The sequence below is a fragment of the Oryx dammah genome, unplaced genomic scaffold (assembly GCF_014754425.2).
Source record: "Oryx dammah isolate SB20612 unplaced genomic scaffold, SCBI_Odam_1.1 HiC_scaffold_18, whole genome shotgun sequence".
NCBI lineage: Eukaryota > Metazoa > Chordata > Mammalia > Artiodactyla > Bovidae > Oryx > Oryx dammah.
The window spans coordinates 65,720,131-65,739,408 of NW_024070202.1; the positions used below are offsets into that span (position 1 = coordinate 65,720,131).

The following is a 19,278-nucleotide window of genomic DNA, read 5'->3' on the forward strand; positions in this document are numbered from 1 at the left end:
ACTTAAGTTCATGTTTAATATATTTAGTAATATGTTTGACTTGTACTCAACTTGGTGCCATTTAGTATTTAATTTAAGTAAAATTTGTTACTTAAAAATATTTTTTAAAACAAACAAAAAAGAATTGGTGAGGCCATACTAACCACATGGCCTAAGGCCAGTTCTGCCCTGGTCCCATTCCTCATCAATACACTGGAAAAAACAGAAACATAAGCACACATCTATATACTGAGAATAAGGTTTATTAAAATGAAGTAGAGTCATCTAAGCAAGACACGCTTGTTACAATTCCTGGGCTCCCTTCCCCTGCAGCCTCTCTGCACACCAGGGCCCGAGGTGTTGGTGGAACTGTTTCCTAAGGGCCAGGAATGAGGGCCCTGTTGGTAAGAGCCTCATTTGCCTTTCTTACTTCTAGAATTTCCCCTTTTGAGGCACCAGGGACAGTAAACATCACCACCTGTGGGTCCTCGGCCCCCAGAAATGGCCCCTCCCTGGCCCCCAGATCATAGCAAATTCCACTCATCGTCCTCATTGTATTCTAATCCTAAAGAAAACAAGGCGTCATGCCCAGCAGCTCGACCATAAAACATTAATCACTATCTCCTTCCTTGAGAGGCTCCTGTCCAGTGAAGGTGTGACCCCCAGGAATGATGGAAAAATCCTAATGGCTCAGCACGTGGCCGGGCCACGCTATGGGTGGAGACTCCTGGCACCAGTCCCTCCAGTGCTTTTCCAGACTGGCTCCTGGCTTTGGTTGCAAGGACACTGAGGGCCAGCCTGGGAACCCCAATAGGGAGTGAGCCCTGTTTGCTTCTACCAAATCCCCAAAAGGCACCATGTCCTTGAGGCTAGGTGGCAAATGGATTCCCTAAGCCACCCACAGTCTTTCATTTGGGCCCTCTTGGAGCTCACATGAGCTTTGGAGATGGACAAGGATGCTAGGTTCAGGGAGAGTTATGGGGCTCTAACCCCACTGAAAAATTCTGAAAGAGATGGGAATACCAGACCACCTGACCTGCCTCTTGAGAAACCTATATGCAGGTCAGGAAGCAACAGTTAGAACTGGACATGGAACAACAGACTGGTTCCAAATAGGAAAAGGAGTACGTCAGGGCTGTATATTGTCACCCTGCTTATTTAACGTCTATACAGAGTACATCATGAGAAACACTGGACTGGAAGAAACACAAGCTGGAATCAAGATTGCCAGGGGAAATATCAATAACTTCAGATATGCAGATGACACCACCCTTATGGCAGAAAGTGGAGAGGAACTAAAAAGACTCTTGATGAAAGTGAAAGAGGAGAGTGAAAAAGTTGGCTTAAAGCTCAACATTCAGAAAATGAAGATTATGGCTTCTGGTCCCATCACTTCATGGCAAATAGATGGGGAAACAGTGGAAACAGTGTCAGACTTTATTTTTGGGAGCTCCAAAATCACTGCAGATGGTGACTGCAGCCATGAAATTAAAAGACGCTTACTCTTTGGAAGGAAAGTTATGACCAACCTAGATAGCATATTAAAAAGCAGAGACATTAGTTTGGGTCCGTCTAGTCAAGGCTATGGTTTTTCCAGTGGTCATGTATGGATGTGAGAGTTGGACTGTGAAGAAAGCTGAGTGCCAAAGAATTGATGCTTTTGAACTTTGGTGTTGGAGAAGACTCTTGACAGTCCCTTGGACTGCAAGGAGATCCAACCAGTCCATCCTAAAGGAGACCGGTCCTGGGTGTTCATTGGAAGGACTGATGCTGAAGCTGAAACTCCAATACTTTGGCCACTTCATGCGAAGAATTGACTCATTGGAAAAGACTCTGATGCTGGGAGGGATCAAGGGCAGGAGGAGAAGGGGACGACATAGGATGAGATGGCTGGATGGCATCACGGACTCGATGGACGTGAGTCTGAGTGAACTCCGGGAGATGGTGATGGACAGGGAGGCCTGGCTGAGAAGGCAATGGCACCCCACTCCAGTGTTCTTGCCTGGAGAATCCCAGGGACGGCGGAGCCTGGTGGGCTGCCGTCTATGGGGTCACACAGAGTCGGACACTACTGAAACGACTTAGCAGCAGGGAGGCCTGGCATGCTGCAATTCATGGGGTCGCAAAGAGTCAGACACGACTGAGCGACTGAACTGAACTGAACTGAACTGAACTGAACCCCACAGAGGTCTCATGGCATCTATGTCTGACCAGTTGACCAACCCCAGTCCTGATCCTCTCTGGAGCCCTTCTCCCTGGAAGAGAAGGATATATCAAAAGGAAAATACAAGTCTATGTGCGTGTGTGTGCTCAGTCACTTCAGTCGTGTCCACCTCTTTGCAACCTTATGAACTGCAGCCCGCCAGGCTCCTCTGTCCATGGGGTTCTCCAGGCAAGAATACTGGAGTGGGTTGCCATGCCCTCCAGTGGGATCTTCCTAACCCAGGGATCAAACCTGCGTTTCCTGCGGCTACTGCACTGCAGGTGGATTCTTTACCACTGAGTCACCCTACAAGAATCCCAGATTCCTGGATATTTAGAAGCCCAGGACTGAACTGATGCAGGAGGTCATATATATGTGTGACTAAAAGGCAACCTTGAGTTGACCTAAGCATTACTCACAGGTCTCTGGCTGATGTCCCCTATAAAGGACTTTGCAAAAGCATGCAAAAAGGTGTGACTCAGAACAGATGAGGCAATTGTGAAATCATAACTTTTTGCTCTTGTGAGTTTAATGGAGGGATAAATATCCTAAGATTCAGTAACTGCTGAATTACATCCTGCTTCCTTCTGGGCCAAGTGCTGAGGGCACAGTCTTCCGGGCCAACTGAGCCACCTTCACGCGCAGGTCTCCCCTGAACCGTGGGAGGCCCAGTGCAGGAAGCAGCCTGTTATCTGGTCTCAGCATGGATGCAGCTGGGGGAAGGGGGGTTGGTGATAGGTGGCCACCCCCCTCCATCAAAGCACCTCATGTGTGTAGTGGCTTGAATGCTCAGCAGCTGGGGAACCAAGGCTGAGTCATAGAACATTCCAGGAAATATACTCTCTCCATTAAATTTTGATGAACAAAACAGACAAGAGTTATGATTGCTTCAGAAGCTCTGCTTCAATTCAGTTACTCTCCTAAAGCCTCCCCTCTGTGCCGGGCTGGACAGAACACGAGCAGAGTTGGGGATGACCCTTGGGAGAAAGAGGACCTAAAGCCCTGAACCCATAGGCTGGAAGATGAGGAGTCTGGGGCAGCCTGGCCCCATATGCTTTTGCCCCCAGGCCTGAATGGTGCATTATTATCCCTCAGGGTGTAGCATTGCCCTACTCCTTCCCAGAGGAAGGACGACCTCTGGATGAAGAAGTTTATCAGACATTTTCCTCCCAAATAGAGAGAGGGGCAGTCAGGCCTGGCCGGCACTGGGTGGGGCCAGTGCCAGAGGAGCAGTCTTGGGCCAGGTGTTAAGAACAGGCCCCAAGCAGACACAATATCCAGCTGGCCCCCAAATAAACGGCATTTCTCCTGGTGCTGGAATCCCCTTCAGGCAGTTATTGTTTTCCCTTATTTTTCCTCTCAACACCCTCCAGGCAAAGCAAGCCTAGCTGGCCCAGAGGTAAATTTAGTGGGAGTCTTGACAAAATGGGACAGCACCACATAGTAGAAAGAGCCCAATCTTTGAAGCCAGACAGAGCAAATTCAAACCCCAGTTTGGCCACAAACACAGTGTGTGGGCTTGGGCAAATTATTTCATCTTCAGGGCCCTTAGCATCCTCTAGAAAAGAAGGCTGTTATCTCTGCCTTCCAAAGGTATTGTTAAGATTAGAAAAGCTGTATGTGAAGTCCAAGGGGAGTTCCTCAACCTCTTCTTCAGGCTCTGTATCCTGGCAGTAAAATTCTAGAAGTTAAAACTAAACAATTAACTAAGAAAGGCCCTTCTCTGGAATGGTCAGAGGATGGCAAAGGAAGAGCGGCGGTTAAGGTGGGGGTGCCCAGGGCCCCTGATGAGGACTGAGAGGGCTTCACACTGGGGAGGAGGGGACAAGATAAGGAGATAAGCCCAGAAGGGCTGTGAGAGAGAGTCTCGACACACCTGCTTGGGTGGGCCTAGCTGCCACAGGCTAGCCGAGACCCTGTTTCCATGGCCTGGCCTGCACCCTCCCACTCATAGCAGCTTGCCCTCAGCCTGGGAGGTGCAGAGGCAGTGTGCATGGACCGAGGCCCTAGCTGTCACTCGTAGTGGCCCACTGCACACTGGGATAAGAAAGCCTGCTCCAGCCACACTGACCTCACCACCTCCACAGGCCAAGTTGCCACTGTTATCACCATCAGCAAAGCCCCCCCACAGAGGGAGGCAGGACCTGGGCATCTCTTAGAGCAGAGTGGGGGTGCCAGGACCTTCCCAGTCACCCCTGACCTGCCATTTTGGCCCAGTGAGATATCTGGTGGTCCTTGGAGTCTCCCAGACTCTGGGCCTCCATTATTGGGCACTAGGTTTCCCCAGGTACTTGTCCCTATTTTGAGAAACTAGCCCTAATAGTGTGTGTGTGTGTGTGTGAGGGGCCTGCATCCAAATATCAGCTTGGCAAAGATCTGTCCTGAGACTCGGGCCTGTGTCTGAGGATCCTCTTGCCTCCACTGAATGAGGGTATGCACGCCTGCTGTGCCCCCAGTAGCAGGGGGCCACATGTGGGATGGGATTTTGTGATCTGAAGAGGGCTGGACGGAGCCTTTCCAGCCTGCACCGGCCTTGGGCTGCACCAGGACAGGTGTAAAGGCAGGAGCAGACAGAGGGGCCCTTTTCTGGCTTCCTATCCCCCTGGGGCAGAGGTCAGGCCACTCTGATCTCTTCTGCCCTGGGGATGCCCTGACAAAAACCATGGGAAGACGCCCATCCTCACAGAATGTGGCTCATGCTTTCAGAGCAGAGGAACCCTTCACACATGCACACACACAGACACACAGACACACACACAGACACACACACACAGACACACACACACAGACACACACACAGAGACACACAGACACACACAGACACACACACAGACACAGACACACACACAGACACACAGACACAGACACACACACACACACGCTCCCCGCCCCCCGCCAGGCCCTAAAGAACTGAGGGACTTTTCCCCTCTTAGCTACTGCACGTCACCTCTCCCCAGCCTCCCCTGCACCTCTCACTAACCTCACTCTGATGGCTGAGTCCATCTCCACCTCCGCCCCCAGAGCTGAGCCCCCCAGGCAGAGTCCAGCCCCAGGGCAGGTGCGTCAGAAATGTGCGAAGGACCAGAGAAAGAGTGGCCCAGGCAGTCCCTGGTGCTCCCTGGGCTCTGTTCTAAGGAGGGGGTTAGAGAGAACCCTCAAGCTGTCACACTTCAATCCTGCAAGAGCCTTATGTCCCTCAGATGGAGCTCTGGTTGTGTCCACCCCCTGTGACCAGGGATCCTGGGGTACAGTGGCTCCCCCTCAGACCGGGCCCAAGTTCTCAGACCCAGAGATCCTTTGTGGGAACACAGTGCCCAAAGAAGAAAAACCTTCATTCCAAGGAGTCTGGATGACCTATATTGTGTTTATTTTCTTAACGTATAATGAAATTCCAATTCCAAAGAGACATATATGCAGAGCAGACAGACGCAGGATCCTGTGTGCAGCAGCCAGGACAGTCAGGATGGAGTGCCCCCCTCTACCCTCCAAGAGTCCCCTCACCCTTCCCAGCACCTGGCCATTACCCGGGCAGAAACGCAGGATCTCGGTCTAAGAGGGCCCAGTCCTACAGTCCAGGGAGTAGCCAGAGGCACGGCCCTGGCTGCTAGGCCTGGCCGAATCGTCGTCTTGCTCCGGGTCCTGGACCCCAGTTTCTTTCTCTGTTAAATGGACTAGAAGCTTTTGCTCAGAAATGGAGGAGAGGGTGTATGGATGTCATGATGTGTTGTGACAATTAAGGGCCTCCTGGTCGTCCTGCTGCTTCCAGATACCTATGTATTGTGTCTCCCAGTGTTTGTCACCATTGTGGCTGTGGGGCATGGGGGGACCTACTCTGGCCCTGGTGGATTTGTATGGAATGTGTAGATAGCTGCTAACAGACTGTGCTCAGAATTATCCTTGGGCTGCAGCCATAGCTACTTCACTCAGTCAAGACCAACTCTCCCCTCCAAATAAATGAAGAGGAAAGCCTATGGCCTAGGAAGCCTGTGCAGGTCACCCAGCTTCCCCCCAGGGCCTCCAACCAGGACCTCTGGAATAAGGGGGGAGTCTGCTTCTCCTCTCACCTCGGGATCAGCTGGAGGCTCGAAACCCTCGCTGAGGGTTCAGCAAGGACATCTGTCTCCAGGGGCTGACCTTCAGATGACCAAGTGTCCTTCAGTCAACACACCCCTACATAATGTTGACCTGTGTCTGCACTGGCAAGAGAAACTGAAGAACCAAATAACGCCGAGGGCGACGCAATGATAGGTGGAAAAGATCAACTACAGCTCAGTGAAGGAACGTGGACATTCCTCCCCCTCCCTCAGATGATCTTCATTCTGCAACAGCAGGCTCTGTCCACTCTCAGCCCTGCTCCCCTAGGAACGGGAACTTTCAACAGCTGGATGACCTGTTGCTCTTTGCTTTGGGACATGTGTGTCTATGTACATGTATTCACATAGATGTGTAGGTTACAGCTATATACTGGGCAAGTGGAAGAAGCAGCGCTGGGCCAGACTAGGTCTTCCAGAATGTGCAGTGTGTCCACACTTACAGAATCCTGTAAGTGATTCTGTAAGGGGTCTCGGGCCCATGTAGCTCTCCCTACCCCTGCCACTTTACAGATGGAATTACTGAGTCCCCAAGATTGAGACGTTCCCAAGGTCGTACAGCACCTCCAGAGCTGGGGGAGCAGCCCTGAAAGCCAGTCAGTCTGCAAGGACGGGCTCTGACTGCCCCCTGACCCCACCACTGCACTTGGTGGGGTCTCTTCCCCCTCAGAGCATCCTTGGGGCAAGTGCATGTTACAGGAAAGAGGGCCACGCCCGGAGGCACAAAGCAATCACTGAGGAACCCCAGGCACCTGCGGCAGGTGAGCTGGTGAGCAATTTGGGGATGGGGGGGGTGGTTTCTGGCATACCTCCCATCACACTCTGAGAGGACAACTTAGCAAGGTAGGTCCCTCTCTTTCACCTCCTTTGTGACTTCAAGGGAATGGATGATTGGAAAATCTTGGTCCTCAGGGATCCCCAAAGCCGGGAAGAGGAGAAAGAGAAAGAAGGTGATAGCAACAGTCCCAAATCAGGCTTGGCCACGCAGGCCCTGTGGATCTTCGGGAAGCGACTTTGGCCAGCTTGTCAGAGTGTCTATGATACAGATTTCACCCCTCCCCTCCCTCTGCCCGCCCCTGCCCCCCATACCCCCTATGTGGATGCCCAGGCCTAGCCCCCTTATTTGGGCTTCATCTCCACCCTGGAGTTGATGTCGTCAGCATCCAGGTCATACTCCTCCACCTGACCGCTGGTCCACACCTTCACGCGGTCTGTGAGGTCGCTGCTGCGTGGGGCCAGGATGAAGTCATAGATCAGCACTGCCAGGGCTGCTCCGATGAACGGCCCCACCCAGAAGATCTAGGAACAGACAGCAGATGTGCTCAGTGGGCCCTGATGCGACCTGCTTCCTATGAGAGCCCCGACCCACCCCCCCACTGCACGGTGCACCCCAACCTGTGCCTGGGACAGAAAAGGCAGTGCTGAACCCCAGTATCTGCAGCCCTCCATCCCCTACAACTGGTCCAAGCCAGGACTTAGGTAGTGATTTTCTCCTTGCTTCTGTGTGACCCAACTCAGCGTGCCTGGAATGATCAGACCACGGTCTGATCTGGGAGAGGAGGCTGCCTACACTGCTCTGCCTGAGGTGTGAACCCACTACCTCTGCATGTCAAGTCTCATCTTCCCGAGTTCCTCCCCCTGGCCATCTCGCAGGGCATCTGTGATGGGAGATGATGTCACAGGGTGGGGGGTGGATCTACCATAAGGCACCAAAGTCTCCCTCCCACCTGCATGGGGCAGCCCTTCGACCCCTTACCCAGTGGTCCTGGAAATTGTGCGTGATCACCGAAGAGCCGAAGGACCGGGCAGGGTTAATACCGCAGCCAGTGTAGTCTATCTGTGGGAGGGAAGGGTCAGGGGGAACAGGAGAGGAGATGGAGAGAAAGAGACAGAGGGAGAGGGAGGGAGAGGGTGACACGGAGGAAGAAGACCAGAAGGGAAACAGGGCAGTGACCATCAGACCTGGAAGGATGGTCAGCCAGGCCCTGTGCTTCCCTCTCCAGGGCAGCTGGTCCCCGTACCCGTGGAATGAGCCCTGTGTGAGTCCCACCCCCTGCCCTCAACAGGACACCCTCAGCAGCCTGGCTCCACCCTCCCCACCAGCACTCCTACTTGGGAAGTTCCCCCCACTCACCGCCAGCAGGTGTCCCAGGGCCACAGAGAAGCCAATGGCCAGGGGCCCGGAGCCCCCGAGGTCGCGGCGCCTCCGGTCGGTGGTGGCCAGCACGCACAGCACCAGCTGCAGAGTCCCGATGATCTCGATGCCCAGGCCCTGGCCCGAGTTCACGCCAGGGGCCAGCTGTAGGGAAGAGGGGCAGCGAGGCTCAGTGAGCAGAGCAGTGAGGATGGAGTCCCAGGGCCCCCAGGCCTGGGCACCAAAGGCCAGACCCTCAGTGCCCTCAGAGCCCACTGCATCCACCACACTCAAGCACTTAGAGCCAGCAGTGAGCACCAGGCCTTGGCCCCTCCCACACCTGTTGAGGAAGAACCAGCTTGTCCTAAACCCCACAGCATCCTCCCCAGGGGCCAGAGAGGCCTGGAGACGGATGGTGCTTCTGCATCCACCTACATCCAGACCAGGGTACCCTGGGGTACCCAGGCCATAGGTGACAGGCAAGCCCTAGGCATGGGAAGAGATGATCAGGGACATTCAGGGACAGTCAAAGAAGAAGAGGAGCAAATGGGTGGGAGGGCCCAGCTGGAGACATTTCTTCCTACCCCCACATCTTGAACATTCCACCCCATCCCCTGCAGAGCTGGAGAGGGACTTCGGCAGTTAGCTGGCCGCAGCTTCCCATGTCCATCTCACCCTTGAACCTCTGTTCCTCGCAGCCCCCACCTCTGTCTCCTTCCCACCTCTGTCTGTCTCTCCCCTCCGCTGTCTCTCTCCCATTTCCTCTGGGCCCCACCCTCCCTATCTGCCCCCTCCTTCTCCCTCCTGGCCACACAGGCCCCGCCACCACCGTCTGGCTCCCACTTGCTCCTGGGCCACTTTTAGAAACATGACTCATGGAAAAAGAAGGGAATGGGAGCTGCCATGAGGTCACCAAAGCCCTCCCTCTGTAGCTGCAGCCAGGAGACCCCTCCCCAAGAAGCCTCTGCACCATCCCCCATGTGGGGGTTGGTCCCAGGGGCCAAATATGCCCACACTGGGGACCTGGGCCACGTGGGCCAAGGCCCACTCACAAATATGCCTGGATGTGGCCACGGAGGCTGCCTTCTCCCAGGCAGGGCTGGTGTGTCCAAATAAGATTGAACTTGAACCTTCTTCCTGAACAGGGTGGTGGTGTCTCCAAGGCTACAGGGCATTTTGCAGAATCCTAGGTGGAGGGCACCCCTCCACCATCCAGAGGTTTTCACAGCCCCACCCTGAGGCCATCTTATAAGAACAATTCTCTTCCCGCCTTTGTCTGCCGCCCTGGATCATAGGGAAAATGACTCATATCCCCTCCCCTCGGTTGCAGCCCCAGCTCTGTGCGCCTTTCCTGGCCGACCCCAGGGCTGCAGCCCCTCAGCTCAGCCAGCCCTCTGGGAAGTACCCAGCTTTCTTCGCACCCCAGTGTGGGGCTGTAGAAGTGTCCCTGAGTTCAGGTCCCTACTCTCCTACTTGCTGGCACTATGACGATGGTCTTGCCCCTCTCTGGTCCTCAGTCTCCCCATCTGTAAAGTAGATCTAATTTTTCCTTCCCCATTCTCCAGAGAGGCCAGAGGTTCTAAGGTGTAGGGTGGAGGGGGAGGGGCTGTCTTGGGGCATTTGGAAAGGGTTGCAGAGGCAGGTGGGCTCAGGATAGTTGTTGTGGCTTTGCTCTGGTTCTTTCTCTTATCCCCAGAACTAGGTGGGGCAGGCAGAACAGGAGGGGCTGTGCTGCTCAGGAGTGTGGACAGTAGAATGAGGCCCGCCTGGAGCAGAGACAGGCTCCACGGAGGCCAGGCTGATGAGGCCAGGCAACTTGCAACAATGCCCATCACATTCACACCTGCCGCTGCCCTCCGTGTCTGAGCGCTCAGGAAGCTCAGGGCTCCTCCTCTCGCGCGCCTCCACACACTCTCCTTTGATCTCCAGGGTCGGCCTAATTGCTGGCTGGCAGGAGTCCTGAAACCAGCCCTTCCACTCTGATTAATGGAATGATCACTCTAAGTGGCTCCTGCCTCATACTCCTCATCCCCACCGCACTCATCACAGATGTGGTCTGGGCGAGCTCATTCTTAACCAGATCTCAGCATCTCAGCTCCTGCTTTGCCCAAGGACACCACTTTTCATGCAAAATGAGCAGACCAGGGGTCCTGGTGCCATGCCCAGTCCACAAGAAGTAATACCTGCCCTGGGGACTCTAAGACATACTTCATCCTAGCGGCCCAGAGCCCTTTGAATTCGACTGCCCAGAACCACATGGGTTAGTAAATTTCCTCTCCCTAAACCCATTACCACCACTGCCATCAAAAGGAAGACTCCCCTGATTGCTTCTACGATCTCCTCTCTTTCAACTGCCTAAGAAGTTGTGCTACTTACATCTGAAAAAAAAAAAAAAATCATCGATCATTCCAAATTGAAATGGATAAAGGTCTGCTGAAATTTGACGTCCAGAAGAGAGCAAGTAAAAATTCAGACCCAGTGTTCCGATTTTGTTACTATTGTTATTTCATCTCTTAAGTCGTTTCTGACTCTTTAAGACCCCATGGACTGTAACCCGCCAGGCTCCTCTGTCCATGGGATTTTCCAGGCAAGGATACTGGAGCCAGTTGCCATTTCCTTCTCCAGGGGATCTTCCCAGACCAGAAATCGAACCGGCATCCCCTGTTTGACAAGCAGATTCTTTACCGCTGAGCCACCTGAGAAGCCCATGTTCTGTTTACAACCTATTGCATTTGACACAATTGCATAAATAGGGCTAATCCCAGTTGTGGTTACTTGTTATTGAAAAAAAGTTTGTACATCCCCAGAGCATTTTGCCCAGCCCGGGTCTTATATTTCACTAATTTAGGCCAAAAAAAAAAAAAAAAAACACAGAAAAACGGTAACAGTTTTCTGAACACAAGTATAAATAAGAGAAAAGCCACACATTTAATCTTAAGCATCAGAAAGATGCAAACTCTCCAGTTTTGTACCAAACCCGTTGAAGCCCACTCTCAAGGTCCAATTCAGATTCCTCCATCAATTCCAATTCAGCATCAAGGAGTTTTTCCAGGTCCCTGGCTGGAATTAACTTCTGCTTTCATTCGTCAAGCCCTCACTGAACAGCCTGCAAATCTTGCAGAGAAATAACATTTTTGTCTCCTACCGGGTGCCTCAGAACCCCTGGCCTGGGAGCTCAGTGGGGACAGAATATGGGCACCTTCTCATCTTCCTGCCCAGACCTCGAAGGGACACTTACTGTGCGAAGACAGGAGGGGCAGACAAGGAAATTTCTTGGAGGCCCAGTGGTTAGGACTCTGCACTTTTCACTGCTGAGGGCCTGGGTTCTATTCCTGGTCAGGGAAGTAAGATCCCACAAGCTGTTAGGTGTGTCCCTTCTCCCCCAAAAGAAGTGGCAGATTATGCTAATTTTCTAGCATTTCCACCCACTCTAGAGGGAAGTTCTCTGGAGCCAGGGCTGGTTCATTTGCTTTCTAGCTGAGAGACTGCAGGCCAGTATTAGTCTCTGTGGACCTTGCAGGGCAGCCTGCTCAAGACTCTGTGAGATTACAGACAGGGAGGTCAAGGCCTGGGAAGGAGATGGCAATGCCAGAATTCTTGCCCGAGAGTCTATGCTGCCTACGTTCACAGGCAAAGGTGCTGGCTACCTATGCACCTGGCTAAAGGTCCTGTCTGTTGCCACCTTAGACTGAGGAGCTGGCAGAAAATGTTCTGTAGCTGCCAGGGTGCCCCAGGCCCCAGGGTGGCACAGAGCTGACCTCTCCAGGCAATGAACTTCGAACTCTCCTCTCCCTGCTGCCCATGAGCAGACTGACCAAAGCGACTCCTGAGGCCCAAGGCCCCAGCATGACCTGAGCATCCTGGTGTCCCACCCTTCCTGAATCAGGCCTGGTGGAGCTCTGGGCATCCATTAAAGAACAAGACATCAAGGACCACCCCACCCACCCGCCGCCTGCAGGACTCAGTATCCCAGTGAGGGGGACCTCAGTGAGCCTCCTCCCCAAGTATCACCCTTCCATCGGTGATTTTTCAAGCGCCCATGTGCCTCTGGGTATCCACAGCTTTGTGTGTCTCTCTACATTGCTCTTTGCATAGTCTCTGCGTGACCACATATGTCCAGATGTGACTCTTTTCTTTTTCCTTGACATTAAGAGGTTTATTAGACACTAAGTAAGTGAAAAATCTACCCAACAGTTATAAAAGTTCTCAACCTGTACACACTAAAGAATACAACCTAAAAATAGGTGACACAAAAGTTGACAGAGCTACAAAAAGAAAATGATCAATCCACTACCAGAGTGAAGGGGGCTAACAACCTCTCTTAGAAACCGATGGAGGGAAGTGTCAATAATATAAACAGCAAGAACAGGGAAGATTTGAACCCCATAACTAACAATCCTGATTTAAGGAAAATACATACGCCCTGCACTTCCAAATTCAAGAATATACCCTCTTTTTCAGCCCACGGGGGCCATTCAAACTAGTCATGCATTAACCCTGTTAGGCAGGACGCTGTCTCTTGCAGAGGTGGGCTCTGGGGTGGGGTGGGGTGGCGGGCGGGCGCTGTGTGTGGCCTTAGGTGTCTGTGTTGTGTGTCCAGTGGCATTTCTGAGTTGTCACCCTGTCCCCACGTGCTGTCCTCCCACAAACAGGTCCACTGCTGGCTGGGGATGGGGGAGGAGACGGGATGGGAGCACTCCTGAGTAAGAGAGAAAGAAGCAGGTCTCAAAGCGCCCTTTATTTGCCCTCAGAAGCCATTTCATCTTCCTGACAAGGAACAATACACAAAGCAAGGGCTTCCTCCTTCCCTCCCTCCTTCTTTCCTCACTCGGGGGCAGCCCCCGCCTTCCTGCTCGGGAAAGGAAGAGGTGCCATTGAGGAGCACCCCCCACCTCCACCTAGGGTCCCAGGGCTTGAGCGGGACCACCCAGGCTTGAAAACGTGCTTCCCGCCCACCCGTGTGTGTGTGTGTGTGTGTGTGTGCCCGTGTGCCTCATATCGTTGTGACTGTGCACGCACACATGTGTGCCAGTGCAGTGTAAGTATGTGCAATTTGCAGAGATTTTCAAGGGTTGTAGGCAGGCGGCTGGGGTCACAGTCCTGCTCCACCATCATCTGCTGCACAATCTTGAGTGACTCCACCCGTCTGTGAGCCGTGGTTTCCTTATCAGTAAAACAGAGGCCTCAGCCCAGATTATAGCCCCAAACTGTCTCTAGGATTCCTTCCTGCCTGACATGGGACCCCTTCCCCCAAGACCTGCAGTCACCCTCCAGGCTAGGGTCCTGAGTGCAGGATTGCCATCTTGCTGTGTGAACAGCCAATCTCCATACAGCACAGAGCCTGTCATAGGACCTCCCACCCACCTGGAATGTTAGATGGTCCCCACCACTGCCCCCCCCCCCACCCCGCGACAAGACCACATGCCCCAGAGCCACGGCTGCCCGACACACCCAGCTGCACAGCCCTGGTAACCAGGAACTTATTGATTTGGAAGCTGTCCTTCCCCAATTTAAAATAGTAAGTTCTTTCTTTACCCTGAGCAGACACCAGCCCCGGGTTGTCCTGATGGTGGGATTTCAGACACTGAAAGGACGTGCTCATGGGAATGGGCATTTTCCCACCTTTTCTATCAGCTTGTGAGTTGTTTTTAGCCTCAGGGTGTACTTGTCCACTGGCCCGCAGCTCCTCGGTTGTGTGAAGAGAGCCCCTCACTTACCCCCTGGGGAACCACCTGGGTTAAGGAGCCCCTCTGAACCAGGACAGAGGTCTGGCTGAGGCAATTTTCCTGCCCTTACCTGCAGTTGTGTGGGCTCAGCCCACACAGAGCTCAGATACATCTGTTCTTCCAGAGGGCAGGGACCATGCCCCCAGGGGGGGCTCTGCCAGCAAGAATCAAGGGCTCCCTGTGCCTCCAGGAAAGCTTGCCCAAGCCAGTCTTCAAGGTGCAGGCAGGGGACATGTCTGAGCTGCTTGGGGGAAGCCCTAGGTGGGCAAGGCTAAAGGCACCCTGCTGGGTGGGGCCCTAGACCAAGTGGGGAACACCATGCGGGCCTGAGGTCAGGTTGGGGGAGACTGCATGGGATTGAGCTGCAGTGAGCCAATGCAGTGAGGGAAAGCTGTGACCTGGGTTGGGAGAGAACAATAGAACAAGGTGAATCCCCTCAGACTGGGCGACCTGGGAGGACCACATTCCCTCTCAGGGCATAGTCTCTTCAGAGGAGGATTCCCAGAGCAAGCCCTGGTTAGGGGCCAGTGTCAGGATGGGCGATATGGGGCCGGCAGGGCGGCTCCAAGGGCTAATGGGGAGACTGCCTCAGAATTTTCCATGGTGAGGAAAGTCTCCACCGCAAAGCTTCTGCCTCTCTCTGCGCCTTCCCCCTCATCGGGCTCTGGCTGGAAACAGTAATTACATGTCCCATCTGTGGCACCACCACCCAGCCCCCAGCCCACTCCCTGGACAGGGCCGTCGGAAAACTGGCTTTCCTTTCCCCAGTCCACCCTCAACTCTGGGGGAGGCGGAGGGCCCTCTACACTGGAAGAACTGGTGGCACGGGGAACAGGGGTTAGGGAGTTGGGGGCGCTCTCATTCTGTGGTTGGGGAAACCGAGGCTCAGGAAACTGGGGAAGCAGAAAGTTTGGGGCTAAAGTCAGGTGCCAGATGCAACAAGTAGAAGAGGTTCCCCAGGCACTCAGGCCCAGCATCAACAGGGTTGAGAAAAGACCCCCAAATAAAGGAGGTTTGCACTCTGCCTGAGCTCCCAAAGGGGCTGAATTCACAGGCTCTGGGATGCAGGCAGACACTGACCTGAACCCTGAACCCTCATTGTTCTCTAGAGCCCTGGTCTCCCACCATGACCCACCCCCTACCCAACCCCGCATCAGCCACACCCTGTGATTCTCAGGCCATGACCTCCTCTGCTGGAAACCCCTTCCCTCCACCCTGCAATCTCTACTTTTAGGCTCCCAGGACACCTCCTCCCTGAAGGCCTCCTGGCCCTCATCACAGCTTGAGGTCAGAAGTTCCCAGGTGCCCTGACACATCTTATCACACCTGCCTCCTGCCCCCTATCTTTGACAGATGCGCAGCGGCCTTATCTTGCTCGGGACCATGGACTCCTCAGAGCAGGGAGCGGCCTGACTCAGCTAGAAATTTAGTCTGCAGTAGTGAAAGTCATGTTTACAGCGAACATGGGTGAGCAAGCGAGAGAAGAGAAGAGTGAACAGAGCCAGTGAGTGGTCAGAACTTCAAGGTTCAAGAGCATCTTCCAGTTCCCAGCACCCAGCCACGTCTTGTGATATACCCATTCCACAGATGGGAGCTGGGACCACACAGATGAGGTGGCTTGCCTGAAATCACACTGTATTAGTAGCTGAACTAGGGCAGGGCAGGCTAGGCACCAGCCGCTGCCTCTGTCTTTCACTCTAGAAATAAACTCAGGGTCTGGCTCTGAGAACCAGCTAGGATGTGGCAGGATGGAGAGAGGTCCACGGTAGCTCCAGGGCATATCCTGAGCCCTGACTCAGGGAGGAGATAGTTTTCTCCAACATATCCCCATGGGATATCCCCTGACTCACTCCAACCACTTCCTGCCACTTCTTTCCCTATTTTCCTTGAAAATCTCCATGCCAACGACTGGTTTGGGCTGGGAGAGGCCCGGGATTCAAGGGGCTAGTGTCAGGATGGACGATATGGGGCCTGGAGGAAAGAGCATGTCACCAGTGTCACCTGCTGGGTAGACTGGTCTCTGCCCTTCTTGAGGCACTGAGGCCACCTCCCAGGCCCCTTTAGATCCCAGGCTCATTGTTCTGAACCCTTTTTGAGTTCTTCAGCCCAAGACACGTGTTTCTGGACCCTAAACTTCCATGGTGGGGCCAGGGCAGTCCCTAGGCTCCCACCCCCATGTTCGCTGCCCTTATGTTCAGCCCCTGGCACTTCTTGGGCTCCTCTTAGCCAGCCCCTCCTGCGAAGAGAGATAAACTCAAGTCCACAAAGTGAGCTTGTTGGCAGTATGGGTGTGGCCAAGAGATATCAAGAGACCTAGGTCCCCTCTTGGAGACTTAAGGGCTCTCAGCTCCAAGAAAGTCAACAAGTAAGCAGCCAGGCCTTGAACCCAACTTGTCTGCTTCCCTGCTCAGGGTTGGGTTCCCTTTTCTCCCTCTCCTGCAAACCACTCAGCTCAAGTATTGGGGAGACTGGAAAAATGGAGGCTGGCAAGGGAAAAAGACACTGAATCAGGGCGTGGCCAGATCAAGATTGCACAGGGATGCTTGCCCTCCTCAAGCCTGCCTGGGATGCCTGTGTGAGAGAAGAGAGTCACCAGCAGATGCCTGGCCTGACTTGCCCTTGAGAAGGAAGGTCAAGAGGGGGCCAGAAGGCCTGGGGAGACTCTATTCCTCCCCAGGAAGGATCCTTCCCCTTGCCCATCATACCCAGCTGAGCCCCGAGGTGATCCTGACCCTACTCTGTGGGCACACCCTGAGGTTGCCTGGCTCTGCCCCAACTAGAGAGACAGGCCTGGAGGACCTCATACCCACAGAGACCACATCTTCTTTGACTAAAGTTTAAACTCCAGCCTGAAGGGCTAATCTTCAGTCCTGGACTGGGTGAGGTGTCACGGTGACACAAGCAGTGCTAATCCCTGCTCGGCAGGGTCATGCCAACTGCCCTCTGCATGGACCTTCACAGACGAATCTGGACTTTGGCTGGGAAGCGGGAGGACGGTTGCTTGTCTAATCACTCGCCACTCTCTCTGTGGAGCCTTTGGCCGCCTCCCTCACTGTCCCCACACCCACCTGCCCTGCCCACGTCCCGCCAGCCCAGACCTGATCTGATTCCTTCTCTCTCCCTCCCTGTGAAAACACCTCCTCGGGCACTCTGAGACCTCCTCCAAGCCTTCCTCGGCCTCTCAGGCCAAATTTTCCCCCTGCTGTGGCCCAAGCCAGGTCTGAGTTTGCACTTGGCTGAGGGTCTGGAAAAGCCCAGGTCGGCGACAGCAAGCAGCTGCCTGCCAACGGCCAATTAGCTGTGCTAAGCGGCCCGGGAGGAATTCTTTTCCACAGTTTCCACCCAGTCACCCACATCTGCTTATCATGAGTGCCCCCAGGTCAGGCCCGAACAGTGGGCACACACAGGTATGCACCCACCTCCAGACACACTCACACTGCAGCCCTGACACGTTCACAGATACACTTTCAGAAGTAACACAGCCAGCTTTCACAGGTTCGGAGACCCATGCTGGCATCCACGTGTGCACACACTGCTCACAGACACAAATACATGCGCCACACCTCTCTGCGTCCGGTGATAGGCAGCAGACCCAGAGATGGAAGATGTCCATCTCCATCAGAACGGAGGCGAAATGTCCCTGCTCCGGCCCCCACCCCTTTGCTCCAAGCCAGGAAAGTCACCTGCAGGCTGTCCTGAAACTGTTTTCACCTCCCATCTTTGCCCCGTTCCCGGAGCCAGCAGAGCAAGAGGAGCTTTTTCCTTGAAGGCAGTTTGTTTGAGGACCTGTGTGAAGGTGGGGCTGCCTGGATGCTCCAGGAGCCCCTCTGGGAGAGTTCTGCTCACACAGGATTGTGTGACCAGCTGCAGACATGCCAGACGTGTGGTCCAGGGAGATTGGGGGCAGCAGGCAGAGTGTAAGAGGGTACAGGCTGCATGGGGGAGGGAGCTGCTGCCCAGACAGGGCTGAGGGGAGGGAGGGGAAGAAACTGCAGCCCACGGGTGAGGAGCCGCTGGCCCCACTGTTAACTGCCTCCAGAGCTTATTCCCCACAATAGAGACCCACAGGGGACATTGGCAAGACCGTTATGCTCTGGGTCTCAGCTTCCCACAGTGCCTGGCAGAAAACAGGCTCTGGACGGCAGGCATAGCTGAGTTCCAGGTACAGCTCTGCTTGACCTCCAGCAACCTCTCATCCTCTCTGTTCCTCAGTGTCCCCATCTGTACAATGGGTGGAGAATGAGACGGACCCATCTCAGCACCGTTCTAGAGCCCCCAGAGCCTGGGGCCACCCCACTCACCGCATTGAGGCCAAGCGAGTTGTCAGGCAGAGAGGAGGTGATGCCCGAGAGGATGGCAGTGGCGACGATGGCCCCCACGCACTGGGCGATGATGTACATGATGGCCCGGAGGATACTGATCTGGCAGCTGAGCAGGAGCCCCAGTGTGACGGCTGGGTTGAGGTGGGCACCGCTGATGTGGCCCACGCTCTGGGCCAGCGTGGCGATGCTCAACCCAAAAGCCAGTGACACTTTCACGTTATCCTGGACTGCACCTGTCGTCTGGTTGCTCTTTATTGGGTAGTGGAAGCCCAGGGCTGAACCGATGCTGATGAAGATGAAGAGGATCATGGCCAGGAACTCGGCCACCACCGCCCTCCAAAAGAGCTTCTTCTTGAACTCGCTGGCCATGCTGGCAGGGGGCTTGGCTTGAGACCGCTGCCTGGTGCTCGCCTCCCTCTGAGAACTGAGCCACAGCCCGGGCTGGGCCTATTTATAGGGCCTCGGGGGGAGGAGAAGGGGGGAGCACAAAGGGAGGAAGGCCTCTCCTTGCTCCTGGCCCGCCCCACACCACACAGGCCTCCTCTCAGCGATGGATGCAGACACAGCTCTGCTGTCGGACTGCCAACTTTTTTTCCCTTCCTCCTCTCTCCCCTCCCTCCCGCTCTCCCTCCACCCTCAGCCCTGCCCAGCCCGCGGAGGCAGGCAGGAGGCAGCCACTGCTCTAATAGGCTTTGAGAAATTCCTCCAAGTTGGCCCCACTCAGGGGGCCAGAGAAATCCAGGTGTCCCCGCCCTGTGTGCAAAGCTCAGGGGGTGCCAGAGGGCAAAACCAGGCCTCCGGATGGACAGGGCGGGGTGAGCGG

At 54.4% G+C, this 19,278-nt stretch overlaps 1 protein-coding gene across 1 annotated transcript; it reads right to left on the minus strand.

Annotated features, from left to right (window-relative positions):
* Window positions 1-5,526: 5,526 nt before the first annotated feature.
* Window positions 5,527-18,993, minus strand: AQP1 (aquaporin 1 (Colton blood group)). The gene is made up of 4 exons (XM_040259688.1): window positions 18,435-18,993; window positions 8,408-8,572; window positions 8,030-8,110; window positions 5,527-7,572 (listed from the first exon to the last, which is right to left on the minus strand). The coding sequence occupies exons 1-4, from the start codon at window positions 18,822-18,824 to the stop codon at window positions 7,393-7,395; spliced, it is 816 nt and encodes a 271-aa protein (XP_040115622.1). The 5' UTR covers window positions 18,825-18,993; the 3' UTR covers window positions 5,527-7,392.
* Window positions 18,994-19,278: the final 285 nt, after the last annotated feature.

Bases quoted from the DNA above. Each gene is read 5' to 3' on its own strand.
- AQP1 (XM_040259688.1), bottom strand. From the start codon at position 18,824: ATGGCCAGCGAGTTCAAGAAGAAGCTCTTTTGGAGGGCGGTGGTGGCC. The intron at 8,573-18,434 runs GTGAGTGGGGTG...TCTTCCCTACAG, and splicing joins ACTCGCTTGGCCTCAATGCG to CTGGCCCCTGGCGTGAACTC. The intron at 7,573-8,029 runs GTAAGGGGTCGA...GTCTGTTCCTAG, and splicing joins ACAATTTCCAGGACCACTGG to ATCTTCTGGGTGGGGCCGTT.